The sequence below is a fragment of the Lontra canadensis genome, unplaced genomic scaffold (genome assembly GCF_010015895.1).
Source record: "Lontra canadensis isolate GAN:19392208 unplaced genomic scaffold, GSC_riverotter_1.0 scaffold52, whole genome shotgun sequence".
NCBI classification, from domain to species: Eukaryota; Metazoa; Chordata; class Mammalia; order Carnivora; family Mustelidae; genus Lontra; species Lontra canadensis.
The window spans coordinates 7,681,929-7,701,600 of record NW_022631046.1 but is presented as its reverse complement, the minus strand read 5'-3'; the positions used below and the strand labels follow the sequence as shown (position 1 = coordinate 7,701,600).

The 19,672-nt window shown below is 43.5% G+C and overlaps 1 protein-coding gene across 1 annotated transcript in view; it reads right to left on the bottom strand.

The window, feature by feature from the left end:
• PLEKHG7 (pleckstrin homology and RhoGEF domain containing G7) overlaps window positions 1–12,882 on the bottom strand; it is a 55,595-nt gene extending 42,713 nt beyond the window's left edge. Inside the window, 5 exon segments of the mRNA XM_032874155.1 lie at window positions 696–785; window positions 11,881–11,971; window positions 12,394–12,559; window positions 12,561–12,618; window positions 12,621–12,882. Coding sequence (XP_032730046.1) covers window positions 696–785; window positions 11,881–11,971; window positions 12,394–12,559; window positions 12,561–12,618; window positions 12,621–12,882 — 667 coding nt within the window.
• Window positions 12,883–19,672: the final 6,790 nt, after the last annotated feature.

Here is a 19,672-nt window from a genome sequence, read left to right as displayed (position 1 = left end):
AATCTTAAAAAAAAAAGTCATTAAAAAACACTACCAGAAAGATGATCTTTATTTAGCATTCAAAGTTCCCCCTCAGAATCATGGAGAATGTACCCAGAAGAGCACAGTTGTTCTTTTCTCTCACCATTGAGGTGAAGATGGGGAAGATTATGCCCTCAGGCTGCCTCTCTCTCATCTGCCCTAACAGTGATCTGTTGTCACCCAGACCTCTGACTCCACGTGTCACCACCCTGGAGAGAAGACAGTGGTGCCATGCTGAAGGCCAGGAGTGGGGTGTGGGTGGCATCCCAGCCAAGCTGGGAAGTTGCCTCCACCAATGCAGAGAGAGCATTCTGCCCCATGACAGTGCCTGTCTCTGGTGGACCTGTTCTAAGTCCTAGATCCGGTGTAAATTATTTGACAAGAGGAGTTTTTGAGAGGAGACGCATACCTTGCCCATCTCTGGAAGTTAGTGCCCAGTTCCAAGACTGGTATTCAGCTGGGTCTAGTAGTTCCTGGCAGGTGCCTGTCTTAACTGGTGAGATGGCAGTTCCTAAACGGTTAGGGTACGTGTCTTACTAGTTTTGACATCGGTTCTAAGCCGTTAGGGCACGTGTCTTACTAGTTTTGAAATATTTTGAAAACCTCTGCCCCTAGTTGTTACAATGGCTCTCCCACAGCAGGCACGTGATGAAAGGAGGCTGAGCAAAGGGGACCTGAGTTCAGTAGCAGAAGTGGGTGGCACAGGGAATGGGCGGCTCCTTCAGACACCAGGAGACCCCAGGGGAGACCCCCTCCTTCCCCACCTGCCATGTACTCACCCCCTTTTGGAACCTTACTGACCGCTCATGATTTCGACTAACCCCCAAACAGGGGAGCTCACATGGACACATCAACACAAACATATGTGAATGTTCTGACTCAGAAGGATACCGGGAGAAAGTCCCCAAGCACAGAAGTCTAAGTCGGGTGCCAGTGACACCCACTGCCACAGGGGTGAGCAGGACCTGTGGGCATGGCCTCCAGCGGTCCCTGCCATCCGAGCTACCCCAAAATGAACGTATGACCGAGTCCCTCCTGGCCTCAGACCCTTGGTGGCTCTTTATCTCCTAGCAGACGAACACATTTTTAAAGTATACACTTAAACCTCTCATGATCTGACCCATGTATCGGCCTGATAGTCCTTATTTTGCAGTTTATTTTTGGAAACAGGGAAGGGACCATCATCTCGACACAAAACAGCACACACGGTGGTTGAGCAGGTCATGCTTTGCCTTCTCCCGGCCCTCCCCACGTCCGTCTAACTCCTCCTCATTTTGAGAGATTTAGGGCCATGGGGGATGATCTGTTAAGTAATTTAAAAAGAAAAATACTTAGATAACATTCGGCTGATATTTATTGGCCCACGTGTGTTCCCTTGAATTTTAAAACCTGTTTTGATTTGCCCTTTCTCTTCTCTCTCTTACTTGCCCTGGAAAACTTTCGGGTAATGTTGCAGACATGGCTAACTGCTGACCCAAGGTATACACGCTCCATCTTTCTTGCCATGAAGACCCTGCTTTGCTTGGGCAGCACGTGTGGAGTTAAGGCAAGGACTTGCTCTGCCTGGGGCTGGCAGGGGCCCCAGGACTCACAGAGAGCAATGAGATTGAAACTGGAGCTGTGGGCTGTGGCTTCTGGAAACACTTTTCCAAAGGGGGCAGAGTTGGCTAGCTTCTTCCTTTTTGATCTTTGCCCCTCCTGTTATCTGGAATGTGGCTTGATATCTGAAGGTCTACAGGGGTCTTGCAAAAATGATAGCAGAACAGGAAAACGGAAGGAGCCTGGCAGGTTGCTGACATCTACTCTGGTCAGGGCTCTGGTTATATCACACGAGAAATACCCTTTATTGGGCGTCTGGGTGGCTCAGTCAGTTAAGCAACTGACTCCTGATTTGGGCTCAGGTTGTGATTTCAGGGTCATGAGATCACACCCCGCAATGGGCTCTGTGCTGAGCAGAGAGCTTGCTTAATATTCTTTCTCTCTCCCTTTTCATCTGCCCCTCTCTGCCACCACCCCTGCCCTTGTTCTCCCTCTCTCTCTCAAATTAAAAAAAAAAAAATACTCTTTATTCATTTGGGTCATTCTAGTTGAACTCTGTTACCTGCAGGCAAATGTTATTCTGACAAAGATCTCCCCATCCTGGACTTCCTTCTCCAAGAACAAGGTCATCTTTTGGCATTCTGACATCCTATGATTTCTTTACCTCCTATTTATGATGAGTTTTCATAATGAGATAATTAGATCTTATGACAATTTAAAAAAAGTATTTTATTGACTTATTTGACAGAGAGCACAAGCAGGGAGAGTGGAAGAGGGAGAAGCAGTCTCCCCACCAAGCAGGGAGCCCAACAAGGGACTCAATCCCAGGACCCTGGGATCATGACCCAAGCCAAAAGCAGTCACTTAACCAACTGAGCCACCCAGGCATCCTAGAGTTACAATTTCTTATAACTCTCCCCACCTTGCTATTTGCCAACCCAGTGCTTGTGGTGGTTATGAGGACAGAGATGAATGAATTGGGTAGGAATTGGAAAAGTTATAGTAATTTGAATGGGAGATATATTCAGTTTCATTGGGTATAAAATATTGAGACTGGCACCTAATAAATGAACAGTATGCAAATCCAGTCAGGATTTTTACAGTGCTATTAAAAAACCATTAGATAGTATAAAATACTGGGAGCCCTACAAAGGGACCCCTAAGAAGAAATATTAGCAACTTCCCCAACAAATTTATCCTTCTCTTGATAAAGATCCTATAAGTATATAATGAGAGAATTGGTATTTAAGGGGATAGATGAGCCTGACTTGGATGGAGATTGGAAAAATTACAACAGGAGTGAGGAATATAACCTAGTTGGACTTTGGGGAAAAAGTTTACCTTTGAGCTTGAACTCTAGATGTTTCACAATCTGGTAAGTATTAGGTGTTTGGTAGTTTCCTGAGATTCTGTAACTATCTTCATCTTCCCTGGAGAGCTCAGAGAGTGTACAACTCTTGGTGGACTAGAAGGACTGGTGTTCTAAGATAAGCCACATCTAGAGTGGGTTATTTCCCATGCTTCTGTAGTTTTAAGAATGTGGAGTCAAATTGTCTGGATTTTAATCTTAGCTGGATTGAGCAAGTTAATAACCTCTCTGGGCCTGACTGCTGCCGTTTGCGAAATGCTGACAATAATGATATTCACCTATTGTGTGAGGCAATTGAAATTAACCAATATAAAGCACTTAGATCAGTGTCTGGAACTTAGTAAGCTGTCAGTACAGGCTGTTGTGTTGATTATTGATTATACCGTGATATGATGTTCTATTTCTGTGTCTGTTTATTCCACTAGATTGCCAGCTCCTCCAGGGCATGAAACACGTCTTATTTCTTCATGTGGTGGGTGCTCAGATAGTATTTAAACCATCATTGTTGATGCACACGAATGAACGAAATACTCCTCTGATACTGTCCTCCCTGTGGGAAGTATCTTATTTTACAAGGTGTCTTACTTTGCAGATTTATGTCTTATCTCTCCCCCGCTTACCCTAAGCTCCTAGCTCCTGTTCCTCATCCCTCTGTTTAGTAATAACATAACTCAATAAACATTTGTTGAGTAGATGAAACCGTAACCCAACCCTCACCTACCCAGAGTCATCCTTGTCAATTTCTGCCACGAACTCCGGCAGAACATGTACTCCTGTGAGAGCAAGCTGAGCGCTATTCTCTAAATGTGCCCCTTACTTCATGGCTCCACTCGTTGGCTCAGGTAGTTCCCATCTGCCTGCCTATATCCACTTTGCCTGGCAAAACCTCCTTCCTTTCTAAATTCCAGCTTAGACACTCTTCCTCCAGAAATACGCTCTGATCCATTCAGGAAGAGCCATAACTCTCCTCCCTCCCTCTTCTACCCCTACCTTGTCTTCTTACTCTGTAATGATTTTACTAAAGTTTGATACTTTGTCTTCTGTATTATAGAACCTAAACACCTCACCTAGTACTTGACATAGAGCAGGTATTCGAATAAGCTTCTTAAAGGAATAGGCAAGTTTGTCTATAGAATGACATACAGACAGTCTTCAAATAAACATGTTTTTCCATAATGTCATAAATAAATGATCATATGCATTTACAATAGCAAAGTGCAGTATCCATCTCTCCCCTCTCATTACTCTATCCATTTCCCCTTATCCAGGATGGCTTTTGACATAAGGCATCCATTTGGGAGCACTTAGGCCAGGATTTGGAGTTCAAATTGCACACATGGAGCAGAGGGAAGACAATTGGCTGGCACAGGGTTTGAGCCTTGACCTTGGCTTTGCTGCCTTAGTGTTCAAAACCCAGTGATGCTCATTCTGGAAAGGTGGGCATGCCCTTGGGAGGGCATCACAGAATCTCTGTGGACATGATATTTTTATGTTCATGAGAAGAAGGTATGGGTTAATAAAAATATCAGAATTACAGGTGTAATGATATGAAGACCTAGGAGAACAATGAGAAAGAACATCTGCATGTAGTAACATGAAGAGACACGAACTGGTAGAGCTAACCTGCCCCGAATCCCCCATGCCTGCCAGTGGACCAGATTTCTGGCTACTCTATAAAGGACCCTGTGTCTGTGTCAGCCAGGCTCATTCAGATCATTGGATTAATGACACAAACGCAATGAATTCAGAACAACCTTGAATTTAGGTCTTGTGTTGGGAGGGAGTGTTGGTGGTTCCAAACTGGTGTCTTACTTTTGCTATTCCAAAAAGAATTGCTTCTTATAAAAAAAAAATGTCATGCCTGCAGGATTGTCGTGTCTAGTTCTAGACTGATTATTTGCTGGAAGCAATTACTGTAATAAAATCAGAATTTTTTATTTCCCTTCCTCTTAAACAAAATGGCATGTGTGTGGGGTAGTGGCATCCTGTGTGGCGGGCGGGGAGAGGAGTTTTTGATACCTAATTTCCTCAGAGGGAGGTTAAGCTAGGAGACAAACTAACTAAATTAAAACATGTTTGGGGTGTGGCTGGTAACCCACTGTTTCGGGGTATATATGGTATAACTTCAAGCTACCTTTGTTTGGAAAAGCACAATGAAACAAACAAAGAAAAGCATTTTTCTTCTTTGTTTGTTTGATGCTTGGCTACTCTGGTTATTTGCTTCAGGACAAAATTCTGGATCCTGGAGGTTGAATAACTGATACCTGACCCAGACTTTGCAGCCCTCTTAGGCTCGCTGGCCTCCCCACTCCTCTCCTTTCTCTCTACCCCCGCTCCCCGTTTAGAAACCCAAACACAATCACACTAACCCTGAGTTGTGTCGCCCCAGGCCAGTCAAATTCTGAAGGTACTAGTCCCATAGTTGCTGGAATAATCTTGTCTCTTTTCCGGTACCAGAACTTCTCCTTATTCTGTCCTCTGCTGAAGATTTAAAAGTCTGTGGTGTGGGCTGAGGCAGCAACAATTCGGAGAATCTAGAGAATTTTCCCCCCACTGCTGAACAGGCTACACACCCGTGTGTCAACACTCAACAAGAAGTTGCTCTGCTGTGTTGGTGCCAGAGAAGTTTTTGGCTGGTGGAAATGTGTCCCCCCCAACGGACCTCAAGTGCATACACGTGGTAAGGAATACATTGGTCTCGGTAAATAGTTTATTTTAATTTAAAATCAGCTGGCACTTAGTGAGCATCTAAGTACTTTAACATGCATTATCATATAGATTTTCACAAGCACCCTACGAAGTGGAAATCACTGTTCTCATTTTAGAGCCAAGAAAACTGCATCTTACTGAAGGTTGCATTGCTGGTGAACGACAGAGTCAGAATTCCAAGTTCAAGTACGCAAGTCTGACTCTAATAAGACTTGTAAATAGAAAAGATATGGCAAACCATGTTAGGGCACTAAGTTGTTTGTTTTTTTAAATTGATGTAATGATGGTTTCTACTTTTGGTAGACGAGGAAACGGAGTCGGTTGAATGAAAGCTCCTGGAGAGACAAGATTCATGTCCTAAATCCTAGAACCTGTGCATGGGATCTTATCTGGATAAAGTCTTTGCAGATGTCACTAAATGGAAGAGCTCGAGATGAGTTTATTCTGGATTTTCTGGGTATATGCCCCAAATCTATTGACACGTGGACTAATAAGAGACAGGTGGGGAAGAGACACAGAGTGGAAGGAAGAGACAGGTGAGAAAGAGACAAATGAGGACAGAGGACACCTTAAACACAGCCACAGTGAAGGAAGACCTTGAGGAAGCAAGGGAAGGTCTTCCTCTGGAAACTTTGGAAGGAGCACAGCTTTGCAAGTTCCCTGATTTTGGATTTCGGCCCTGCAGAGCTGTGAGAGCATATATTGCTATTGATTTGGGCCGCCTGGTTGGTGGTGATTTATTATAGCAGCCATTGGAAACCAATAAAGGGGGCAGTGCGAGTCAGTGGCAGGGGCAATCCGCTTAGAACCCCGGTTCCCAACTCCGACCTTCATGACGTTTGACCTCAGCACGTCACTTCCCTGGGCCTCAATTTCCTTATGTGAAAAACAAACTGGCGAGACCCTTTCCATCTCTGGTGATCTATGAATCAAGGATTTAGGAGCACTGCGCTCGATTTCCCTGCCAGGGGCCAGTGGGTGGGAGCAGTAATTATACGGTGACCTTTATCTTGGCAGAAATGTTTGAAGATGAATAATTAAAGTTCCTCCTTTAGAAATATGACTAATGCATCATTTGCCTTTTGTGCAGTGGGCTTAAACCAAGGCTTTTAATTCCCGGGTGCATGTTTTAAAGGAAAATAATGAACAATGCTAGAGATTCTGGGGGTTAGCAACTGCCCTATAGCTATATGTGTGTCTTAATGGAGGGAAAGTCTTATTGAAGGTATTATAATCTGGGGAAGTCATAATCTGATTCTTCCCCCAGGTATGAATGTTGCCCAGTGGTTTCTTACCAGGCAAGATCACGAGGCCTCATTCCTCAGATATGATAGTCCTCGCCTGTTAGTAAAATTCATGGTAAATCTACGTTTTCCAGCAGGTGGCTTTCTAGCAGTTGCGGGACTAGAAAAGGTAGGTATTCTATTTTAAGAACCACAGTGTTTTACTCTATGCAAAGATACAGTGTGATTTGAAATGCTTGCTTATAACTATGGGTTGATTATATAAGACGAGCAAACTCAGAATCAGCAACAGTCTTAAAAAAAAAAAATCCCCTTCTAAAATAACCAACAGAGAAATGACAACCTTGCCAGTTATGGAACTGTAGCTCTCTTGGTGAAATCTGGGATCTATTTTTCCATTATGAGTCTCAGAAGATTATTGGGAACTTTTCCTTTGCATGTGAGATTGTCATTCCCAGTTGAACTCTCTCCCAAATGTCCTATTTTCTAGAATCCAACTGAGAAGGCAGAAAGTATGGGGAGCCTGTTGGTCACCGCCCGGGGCCTGCTGCATAGTGACCCCTTCGTGAATGCAAGTGAACAAACAGCAGACTTGTCTCTGGCAAGTCAGTTTCAACACAGAATGGAGATAGGTTATGGAGTCTCATCCTCTTGGGCACACTGGATGTTGTGACATCCAGGGCTCAGTGAGTAACAGTCACCAAATACACATGAGTTCTGGGCCTCAGGGTACTAGGACTGGTCACTGCCTACTCTCACCATGCTTGTAGGCGATGCCTTTGCTGGATGAGAGTCAAAATGCTACCCAGGGAGATCAAGCAATACTTGAGGAAATCTGCACCAACCCAAGGTACATGGAGGAGATGAACACAAATCAGATTGGGAAGGTGGGGAAGGTTCAAAGGAGCCAGAGGGAGACACACAAGTAGCTCGAGGAGAAAATATATAAAATGAAAAGGGGATCAAACACTTTCCCCTACCAGGCTTGTCCTAACCTCACTAACTAACACATTGACTTCTTTTTTTTTTTTTCCCCTTCAACTTGTATTGGATGTCTACCACGTGCCAGGCTGTGTTCTAGGTACTAAGGATAGAGGAATGCATGGAACTCACATGAGCCCTGCTTCTGTGGAGCATCCATTCTAGAAGTTATGATGTCAGCGGAGGAATCACACATGGTTCCCACTGTGAAAGGTAGCTGCCAGCACCCCCTCCACATTCCATGCCCAGCTCAGTCTCCCTGAGACCACAGTCTCCTCTTCTGACTAACTAACAGAATGCTGTCTGTCCTCTAACAAGGGAAAAAAGTTGGGACTATGTGAGGTAATGGACATTACTAACCTTATTGTGGTGATTGTTTTGCAATAGATACATATGTCAAATCACTGTATTATACACCGGAAACTTATACCACGTTCTATGTCAATTATATCTCAGTAACACTGGGAGGAAAAAAGAAAGCAATACAGTAAAATGTGGTGCTATGGAATGAAATGTTTCAAAAAAGCCAACACCTCCCAACACAACAACCAATAATGCCATCTATTAGTCTCTGGTTAATATAGAGTGTTTTCCCTCTCTGACGTCACCTAGGGTTTAGAGACAGTGCTAGATGTGGAACAGGTTTTAAATAAATAGAAGTCTGTGGAGGATATAGTATTGCATAGACTCTAATGTTCAGACAACTCAGAGGAGCTGCATGCTTTGATCATTTCACTCTAGGATCAGAATATCCTAGAGGGGTGGGTGGCTCAGTGGGTTAAACCTCTGCCTTCAGCTAGGGTCATGATCTCAGGGTCCTGGGATTGAGCCCTGCGTTGGGCTCTCTGCTGAGCAGGGAGCCTGCTTCCTCCTCCCTCTCTGCCTGTCTCTCTGCCTGCGTGTTCTCTCTCTCTGTGTCAAATAAATGGATAAAATCTTAAAAAAAAAGGCTAATATTTGAGTTGTTCTATTTACTACATCAAAAGGCTATTAGATGGCTACTATTTGCATCCCCATTTTACAGATGAAGGTGTCAAAGTTTAGAGTTGTTAAGAGCCACACCTGAGACCATGTAGCCACCAAGAAAGAGAGATAGGGTTCAAGCCCGGGGAGTTGGACTCCAAGAGCTCCTAACACTATTCTGTGCTATTTCCAAGAGGGCTTGGGGAGATGTCTTACTGGCATTCAATGTTTTTGTCTCCTTTCTTCTTCTAAAGAGACTTCTGAATACCTTTCATTAGGTTTTCAAATGATGTTACCCCATTTGCTAACTTGAATATGGCGAGCAGTCTTCCTGTATTTCGAGGGAAGCTAGTCTTTGTTCTCCTAGATCTGGGATGTACATTTCCCTTTTCAGCTTCAGGACAGACAGAAAAATGAAGTGAGACAGACAATTTTCTGTTATAGATTTTAAGGGGGTGCCAGAAAGTTCTCCCTACCTGCAAAATCTCCCCTTCTCGAATCCTGATGTTTAATATCCCACCAATGCAGGTTCATTGTTTGGTTTCAAGTTATGTCCTCTGTCAAAATGCAAATAAATCAGGGATTGATAAATGGCATTGCAAGACAAGCAGCCTGACAGCCTGCCCATCTTCCTTCTTCCATCTGTCTTTTCCTTTAATAAATATTTTTGGAAATAGACTCTAGTTGCATAACGGGTTCTAGAGGTTTAAAGATATATAAGTGGTGTCTGCCCTTGGGAATGTCTTGACTCTGGAAGCAGGCAAATGTTAAAAGGGATGCAACAGTGCTTTAGATGTAAGGTGCAGGGAAAGCGTAAAGGGAGGAACACACTGCTCTACTCGGAAAGATGACCACAGATACTCCTTAAGCCTAAAGTCCTTCACACTTTAGTAAGAATGAACTATGAAGATTTTTTTTTTCCCCCCCAGAAAGCAAGTTTTGGTGAAGGAGAAGGTTTGGAGTGTGTGTGAGTTCAAAGACTGGTTCTGTTATTGTCGTGCGAAGATCCTGCCTGTCAGTAACAATTACCTGCATACCATCTTTGGCAAATGGCTTCATGTATCCCATCACTTAAACCGTAGGTCTGTTAACTCCATCTTATAATCAGAGCTGGACACAGACTTTATGTGCTCTAGGAAGCACTGCTTTATGAAAAACTCTCAGATACATATCTCTATCCCTGATGGCTTCTCTAATCAACTACGTGTTCAAAACCTCCACACCGATGATCTGCCCAATTTAATATGCCCAAACTTGAAGTCAAGACTTGTCCCCCACCCACTCTCCTTCCTCTCCCCCACCCTCCCACACAAGGCTACCTAGATCAGTGAATGGGACTATTTCCCACCCAGTGATGACTTCCTTCCCCTCATCCCTAATGGTCTACTATTCAAAGTAATGGTCTACTATGGTAATGGTCTACTATACAAAGTCTAGGTGATTCTATCTCTTAAATACCTCATCAGCTGAGATACTTTTTCTAACTCCAGTGCGTTCATCAGAGCCTAACCTACTAACTTCTATCAGGACATTTTAATTGTTCTGCCAGAGTCTGCTCTCACCTAAATGTCATAGCCCCCCTGTATCTATCTGATCATATCTGTCCATTCAGAGGTTTCAAACTGCTCTAAGGATAAGGAACAAAACTCTTGACCTTCTGTTAGAGATCTACTCTAAGCAGCATCACCATCTTTCCCTGAGACTACTCTCTTTTCCCCTTTTTTGGACACATCTGAATTAGATATCCTTTTGGAGCTTTATTCTGGTCTGCATGTGTATATCGTATTCATGCTTCCATTCTCCATCAACTCTTGTATCCACACCCTTTGCCAGTAATACCTCCGTGCTCTCCCACTGGTGATGGTGCAGAATTTCCGGTTCCTGGTCTCAGTCATGTGACCTGCTCTGGCCAACTAGGCGAGATGCTGACCCCAGGCTGCAAGGGGCCATTCATGCTTCCTTGTCCTTGGAACCTCTCCCTTCACCACAATAAGAACATGCGCCGGGGAGCCCTTTGTCTCCATGAAAAGGATGAGGAACCCGCAGAGTGGAACTACCCAGCTGCAACCAGCCTCCACTAACTCACACTCTGTCAACACATGAACATATACGAAGCAATAACCGGTTGCTGTTTTAAGCCAGTGACGTTTGGGGTGGTTTATCCTGTACCAGAGCTCATTGAGACACTAACACAGTGATGTGTATTTTCCTGTGGCTTTGTTAATACCTTTAGCCTTTGTTCATGGCTTTAAGTCAACAGGGTTAAAATCAACAAAGACTACGTTGTCGATGGTCTCATTCTTCCTCCTCTGAACAGCAAACCTGTGCTTGAGAATTGAGGTCCTGTCATAAGGCAGTGAATGGCTACTTCCTGAGAATTTTTCTGTGATTTTCCTGATGAAACTAGGGCCTTCCTGCCAATCCTGCCATTGGGGTGGATGAAATTGAGCACGGATATTTCCCTTGCCACCACAGAGGCTTTTCATCCCCGGGAGAGATGGGAAGTCCACTGCCCTAAAACTGAGGACCAAGCCGAAAATTCAGGGCTGGTTTTGGAAATGACACCATCTACCTGTTTCCTAAGGAAAGGCGCCATCAGTCCGAGGCAGCTTTTAAAGGTCGTCCTAGATTGGAACAGCACATCTTGTTCTTTTTTTTTTTTTCTTTTTTCTTTTTATCCGTGTCCTCTGAGGTTCTCTTTGAAAATCTGTTGAATGTTTCTGGCCTTTATATTTTCTCGAGCCGACAAAACCCATTACTAAATGGATGTTAATGAAGCCACAGGGCCAAGTCATTGGTAATTCAAAATGAAAACCGTGACCGCGTGGGGCTGTCATACGTCGCCCCTGAAAAGCTACAGCAAAATGCTGTGCTCTTCAAGGAGACCCTTGAAATTAAGACTCTCACCCAGAAATGTTAAGCGACTCGGGGGCTTTGAAACAAAGTGCCCTCATTAACACGACCTCAGGCTTGTGCTGTCCGAACAGAAACAGCGATGGAAAAGTAAATAATGAGCCCGTTGCATGGCACTAGAGCCGACAAAGACCTACACACCTGGAGGGCTGCAGTGCTTTTCCCGGAAATCAGGTCTAAAAATAGACCTCTCAGCTTTGCTCCGATCCACCCCAAATTCCCGAGCAGACATCTGGAAAGAAGAGGCAATTCAGTTTCCCAGCTGAAATGTTTTGGGTATTTTCTTTTTGATGGGGAGATCGGGGAGAAGGTTAGAAGTTTGAACACTTTGTTCTCTCTCTGCTTTTAAAATAGCCCTGACAGGCTGTTCTTGATGGGCATGGGTTTGAGAGAGAGCCGCCATTGCTGTCCCAAGCCTGACAGATCTTCGCTAACTGACCTTCTCTAGAAGAAAGTGAGTTAGACTTCCCGAACTACTGGACCCTTTTACTTGGGAATCAAGATGTCCTGAAAACTATGTGTCCCCTCAGGAGTGACTTCCTGAGCTGTCTCCCATTGTAGGACACCCTGGCCTTTGGGGTAATATGGCAACCCAGAGACCTATTTTGCTTTCCAGTCCAGTGAATGAGCACAGGAGGCTTGGAGCTGTGTTACCTGAGAACCGGGAGGCCATGTGGCAGGGCTGGGCCGTGAGGGGCCTCCTTTATCTGGAAGAGGAGCCCGAGGAAGAGACCCCTCACTGATGGACTGAAGCGCAGGATGGGGTTCAAATGAGTCAGCTGTGTTGAGGGCCCTTTTGGGGTCTGGAGGCATTCTTGATTCTCGAGGGCAAAAGGGAGTGTGAAGAATTCTCTGGGCTTCCATGTAGACTCTTGGAGAGCCTGCAGGCTCCTTCCAGCTTTCAGCTTCCTTCCCAGTGGGCATTTCCAAGGTCTCTTGCTGAAACAGTGAGCGTGAAGTCCCGCAGCCATTGCTCCTTAATCTCCTCAAAGTGGGAGAGGTAGAGATGGGGTTTGGGGCTTGCTGGTCAAAGTAGAGAAGACTCCCCTGGTTCTCACTGTGCTTCTTCTAGAGATTCCTCAGGGAGAGCTGAGGAGAGGCCCCACAGCCTTGGGTCTGCACCTCTGGGCAGGATGGCTCCATCCCTATGCAGCTAAGAGGTTCCATTGCTGGAAGTTTCCAGGGGACATAGTTGGACTTGCTTTTCTCTGGACCATACTGGGGTTGTTCAGTTTCTGAATTCAAGTGCTGCTTTTCCCCTGGTCTGCCTTTGTTTTTCCCCAGAGGATAGTTACATGCAGGTTGTTGGATTTTCGGGAAGAGCAGAGTGTGCAGTCTGTTGCAAATGAGGGAGACTGACATGAGAAAAAACACATTTAATTTTCACCTGAAAACTGCTACTTTGTCACAGGAGGTAGGAAGAGACCAGTTATCATTAGCATCCTTTGTGTTTTGCAGGTACTTTACATAAGTGATTTCAGCCTTCCCATCTGAATAGTTTATATGTTGAAAATTGTTTATGGTTTAATTATTATGCCTTCCAGGTTGAAACAAAACAATGTTCTAAAACCTTAGTGATGAGGTGCCTTCACGGCTCAGTCGGTTAAGTGTCCAACTCTTTTTTTTTTTTTTAAAGATTTTATTTATTTATTTGACAGACAGAGATCACAAGTAGGCAGAGAGGCAGGCAGAGAGAGAGGAAGAAGCAGGCTCCCCGCTGAGCAGAGAGCCCGATGTGGGGCTCGATCCCAGGACCCTGGAATCATGACCTGAGCTGAAAGCAGAGGCTCTAACCCACTGAGCCACCCAGGCGCCCCAAGCGTCCAACTCTTGATTTCAGCTCAGGTCATGATCACGGGGTAGTGGGATTGAGCTCTGTGCTTAATGGTGAGTCTGCTTGGGATTCTCTCTCTCCCTCTCTCTCTGCCCTTCCCCCCTCTGCTGGTGCACAGCAGACTCTAAAATAAGTCTTTATTTAAAAAAACCCAAAAAACAAAACAAGCCAAAAAATTAAAAAAAATACCAACACCTTAGTTACCTATGAGGCATTTTGGAATCCATAAAGCTCATCTCCTTTTGATTATTCCTTTTTTTTTTTTAACGATTTTATTTATCTACCTGACAGAGATCACAAGTAGGCAGAGAGAGAGAAGGAAGCAGGCTTCCCGCTGAGCAGCGAGCCCGATGCGGGGCTCGATCCCAGGACCCCGGATCATGACCCGAGCCGAAGGCAGAGGTTTAACCCACTGAGCCACCCAGGCGCCCCATTCCTTTTTTTTTTTTTTTTTTTAAAGATTTTATTTACTTATTCATGAGAGATAAAGAAAGAAAGGGAGACACAGACAGAAGGGTCCCCATGTGGGATTTGATCCTAGGACCCTGGTGTCATGACCTGAGCTACCCAGGCACACTGATTATTCCTCAAGACAATTAAATATACATTACCATTTTCTTACATTCTGTATGTATGTATGTATGTATGTATGTATGTATGTATTTATTACAGTGCTTTGGTGGATTCCAGGGAAATAAGGATATAAGAACAAGAAGAACAAAGCCCCTTCCTCAAGGTTTCAATTACAGAATAAGAAAGACATGGTTTCAAAGATACTGCTGTAAAGTGCTTGGCAAAAGACATTCTGGGTTTTATCTATCCTCTTGTTTTGGAAAAAATAACTTGCAAATTCGAAAAGAAAAGCCTGGGTGTCACCCAAATGCCTTACTTCTCATGATTAGAAGTGGCTTCTAGGATTCGCTAATGCAGAATTACCTCTCAGTTAAGCTCTTCCCATGCTCAAGGTAAGCTGCTTCTACCATTTGACGACTTGATCCATGGCAACACAGAAATGACTTACTACAACTCTTTTATTTTGTAGTTTCCCCTATGAAGAAAGAGTTATGTATAGAAAAGTGTTGATCCTCACCCATTTTGCAAACTAGTGCATAAATGTGAACTCTTCATTATTTACAGACCCAGTGTGGGGCTGTGGGTCAGACAGAGGACCCATCCTCTCTTGCCATGGGCAATGTGGAAAGTGGTTTCAGACTGGGTTTGGCTTGTTTACAGATGAAACATGAGTAGTTGACCACATGCATATTCTGAGATCTCCAGTAATAATTTCAGCAAGTCTGTAATTCTAAAGCAAAAACTCCGTGATCTGAAATGCTTTGGGAATGAACATATTTGGATGGCCCCACTTTGAGGAAAGCTAATAATTTTTCTTGTAGTGCTATATGATTTTCATTGCAATGACAACAGTTCAGTAGACCTATTTCTACAGTGCATTATTTACTCCCTCAACTTGATAACAGAGAATACTGCATAGCAGTCAATTTTTTCTTGATGACCTGGCCTGGTTGATTATCACTCATAGGACCAGTTGACAGGCAGTGATTGTTACTGTATTTACTTCAGGGTTATGGAGAATACAATAATTGTTACAGATTTTTATAGCCTATAATTATTTACCATACTAAATGGCCCCCCACTGATGTATCCCTGAATTCTTATTCATTATTTCTCATTACGGTTTGGGTACTTGCCTATGGCAGCCTCTCTCCCCTGTGTTTCTTCCAGTCTGTTTCAGGCATGGAAGTCCAAAAACTCTATGGAGAGAGGACTCATAGGATCTGCGGTTTACTCTCATCAATAAAGAGGAGGACTGCAACGTTATGACATTGTCATGAGAATACTGTGACATTGATTTTGAGGACTCTGTGTTCTCTTCTATTTGTTCCCTGATTCTCATCTGGTTTAAGGCCAAATGAAACTAATAGATACTAGATTTTAGACTGGAGAGTTGTTCAAGGAGCTACTTAGATATGAATTAAAGTCAATTCAACTCTTACAAAAGAAATCTACATCCTTAATACTGGGTTGCATTAATATTTTGAGCTGATGTCTCAAGTGGTACCAAACTTCACATGTATAACAAAAATGTATGATGTACTCTTCTTTGGGGGGCGAGGAAAGAGCTAAGAAACTCACATTTTAGTCAAGGTGAGGCTGATTCTGCTTCTAGTTGATAATTTCTGGCTGCTGCTTGAAACGCTGACACCAGCTTTGCTAAAGGAGAATGAAGAGGCCCGTTCTGACCTTTGATGAACACAGAGATATCATGTCTCTTTCCAGGGCCTGAACAGGAGGGGCCATTTCTTCATTTCTCCTAAGAGACAAAGGATCGAGTTGAGGGCTAGGGTTACAGGTATTTTCACACACATATATGCCCAGGAAATTTAATTATTTTTTCCTTGATAGCCAAGTCCAAGCTCTAAGCAGCAACACCATTGAAGGAATTTAGTATGATTCCATAGGTACTTGCAGGAGAGTTTGATCAGAATGTTTAGTACTTGGGTTTCCCCTTGATTCTTGTGACTTCTTTTTCCTCTTTGAGGGGTTAGGACAATGCTTCGGATTTCCTTTCTGGTCGTCATTATGGAAGTCATTATGCCCGATACAACTTAATTTAATTTAACCTACCAAAACAGTTAAATTAATTTAACTTAATTTAATGACTTAAAGGTCATTAAATATTATTGATTGATGAGTGTCTCAAATACTGGGACTAAAGCAGTAGTAACTGCTGGCCTGACTCACTGCAGAACCAAAGAAACTTTATATACAGAGGGTCTCTGGAAAGCAGTTTGCAGAGAGGGGAGAGCCCAGCCTCCTGAGTCACCCACCTGCTTGGTGTCCCCATCTCACCAACAACTGGCCTGTGACAAGGGCAAGGCTCTCCCCTCTGGCAGTATCTAGGCTGCATTTAGGGAAGGGCTTTGGAGCACCTCCCTCCCCAGCAGGCATAAAATGGATAATACCCAGGTTCCGGGGAGGCCCTCCCTAAATGATGACCCCCACATATTTTATAAGGAGTCAAAATTTAACCAAGAAGGTAAGGCAAACTCTTCTCCTGTATGTTCTCTAAAAGACAAACTCAGTAAATGATCATTAAAAAGATTTACCAGACTTTGACCTCCCAAGCAAATACCAGCCACACGGTTGGGGAGGTGATCTCAGTGTCCTTGAAATTAAAACCCACACAGACTAATGTTTCACCCATTCTTCTCAGATGTGGAGAGACCAGCAAGACAGAACTGAGAGGCTGGTAGGAACAGGATCTAAATAAACAGAGAGTGTGAGAGGGAAACCTAGCCCCTCTCACTGAGTGACTGTTGCCCCTGACTGTTGCCTTTGATACTTGGGGGCTGGTCTGCCTTGTCCAAGTGGGTCCTGACAAGGGAGTCCCCAGATCCAGAGTGAACTGCCAGGGGGAGGTTTGGAGAAACAGATTCCACACCTGTAATAGTGGACTGTCCCAGCCAAGTGCAGGCGGACTTGAGGCCATCGAAATGGAGAACTGGCGCCTCCCCTCCTCAGAGACTTTTCTAGTTCTTTGTTTCTGAAAAAGCCTCAAGGAAGAAAGTTCAGAATCTGCAACTGCCTAAGAAAAATGATTTGTTTTTGTTGAACAATGGATGATCCAATTCAGAAATGATGCAAATGTGGCTTTTTACTTACCTTTAGGTGTTCAGTAATAGTCACTGATAATTCTGGGAGGCGGTTCTATTCCATTTATTTTCTCTAAAGTTGAGAGAATCATTCCTTTCAACCTGACTTTGCTCACATCTTAAAACATTTTGTGTGCATCTGTTTAATGAATGGACTGTTTTGATAAGCAGTGAATAATAGAGGAAATGATCATTATACCTGGGAACAAATTTGTGAGCATTAATTTTCAAATAATTAAAATGGGGATGGAAAAACTTTGTATTTACCAGCCTTCTCATTTGAGCAATCCCCAAGAATGCAGGTAATACTAAAAAATATTTCTGCAAATCTTTATAAAAAAATTCAAACAAACTCTAATTAATTCTAATTTACTGAACTTTTCATTGTTTAGACTTTTTACAGGTATGTATCATTTTTAAATTGAAATTTAATTAGCCAACATACAGTACATCATTGTTTTGACATAATGTTCAATGATTCATTAGTTGAGTGTAATAAACAGTGTTCATCACACCACGTGCCCTCCTTGATGTTCATCCCCCAGTTACCCCACCCCCCACTCACTTCCCTCTCCAACACCCTCAGTTTGTTCTCCAGAGTCCAGAGTCTCTCATGGTTTGTCTCCCTCTCTGATTTCTTCCTATTCAGGTTTCCCTCTCTTCCCCTATCGTGCTCCTCTCTATTCCTTATATTCCATGTATGAGGGAAACCATATGATAATTGTCTTTATCTGCCTGACTTACTTCACTTAGCATAATCCCCTCCAGTTCCATCCATGTCAATGCAAATGGTGGGTATTCATCCTTTCTGATGGCTGAGTAATATTCCATTGTATATATGGACCACATCTTCTCTATCCATTCATCTGGTTGAAGGGCATCTCAGCTCCTTCTGCTGTTTGGATATTGTGGACATTACTGCTATGAACATTGGGGTGCAGGTGTCCCTTCTTTCCATTGCATCTCTGTCTTTGGGATAAATATGCAGTAGTACTATTACTGGGTCATAGAGTAGCTCTATTCTTAACATCTTGAGGAACCTCCATACTGTTTTCCAGAGTGGCTGTACCAGCTCGCATTCCCACCAACAGTGTAAGAGTGTTCCCCTTTCTCCACATCCTCGCCAGCACCTGTTGTTCCCTGTCCTGTTAATTTTAGTCACCCAGCAACACTTGTATTTCTGGCGAAGCTGGCTTTCAAAGTCTTTCTATTTCTCTTTGGGATACCAACTTTACAAGTATTTATTGTGGAGGTTTCTGGAAGTCAGCCGTTCTTGGATTGGGGTCCCTGGATCAGCAGCGTCAGCGTCACTTAGGAACTGGTTTGAAAGGCAAATTCTCGCTCTTCCATCACCTCTTGAACTGGAAACTCTGGGTGGGGCCAGAAGTCCATGTTTCTACATGCTTTCCTCGGTGATTCTTACATTTGTTAGAAATATGAGAAATGTTGCCTTAGGGAAAAACTGGTCTTATTTATACATCTTGCTCTTGAGAACCTTTGGCCAATAAGGCCAAAGTGAGAATCTTCTCACTTTGGCCTTATTGGAACATCCTTCATTTGGAACTTTGGAAAATGACCTTCTTCCTTTACATCCATCACCCCCACCACTGCCACCAAACCAAAAAAAAAAAAAAAAAAGTGGTATCAAGAGTTCCTGCCAAGGCTGGAAATGAACTGTTTCACTTTAGGAAGAAAGAAAAATGAATAGAGTATCCCCAGCTTTTGGTTCGTGGCACGAAGTTCGTACTTTATCTACTAATCTTCTCACGCATGCTTAATTGTAAAACTGTCTCTCCCAGGGGAATAGGATAATGGAATATTTGATCTCCATCCAAAAGTTTCCAACTTCTGGTTGTAACTTAAATAAGAAAATTAAGAGTCTACAGAAAGTTCACAAAGTTATTACCAGGCCAAAAAAAAAAAAAAAAAAGCGCAATCTCTAAAGAGAAGGGCAACAGGGAGGAATTTGGGAAGAGAAGGGGACATTCTGCAGGATAGGCAATCCCTAGTTGGGTTTCTCCTTCAAGACCCCCGGGGAAAGTTGCCTTGAAAGTGGAGAAGTCCCTTTCTGTCTCAGCCCGACACTGCAGAGGGGGCAACTTTGGACATGGATTCCTCCCCCTGGCTAATTTGATCGGGATAAATCTTGGCTCACTTGGGATGTGCCCCATGGAAAGTCTAAAATCTGGTGACCTACCTGGCATTCCGATTGGTCTTCTAGCTTAAAAAAAGAAAAGAAAAGAAAGAAAAAAAGAATCCGACATCAAAAATGAAGAGATTTTGCAGAAAAGGTTGGATTGCAAGCTTTAAAAAATATATATATTTTTATGAACCTATCAGCAACATTATGTCCATATTGAACACTTCCGTATCTATATAAGAGGAGTAGGTCTGAGGACGGGTTTTCTGTTTCTGATGTGACAAA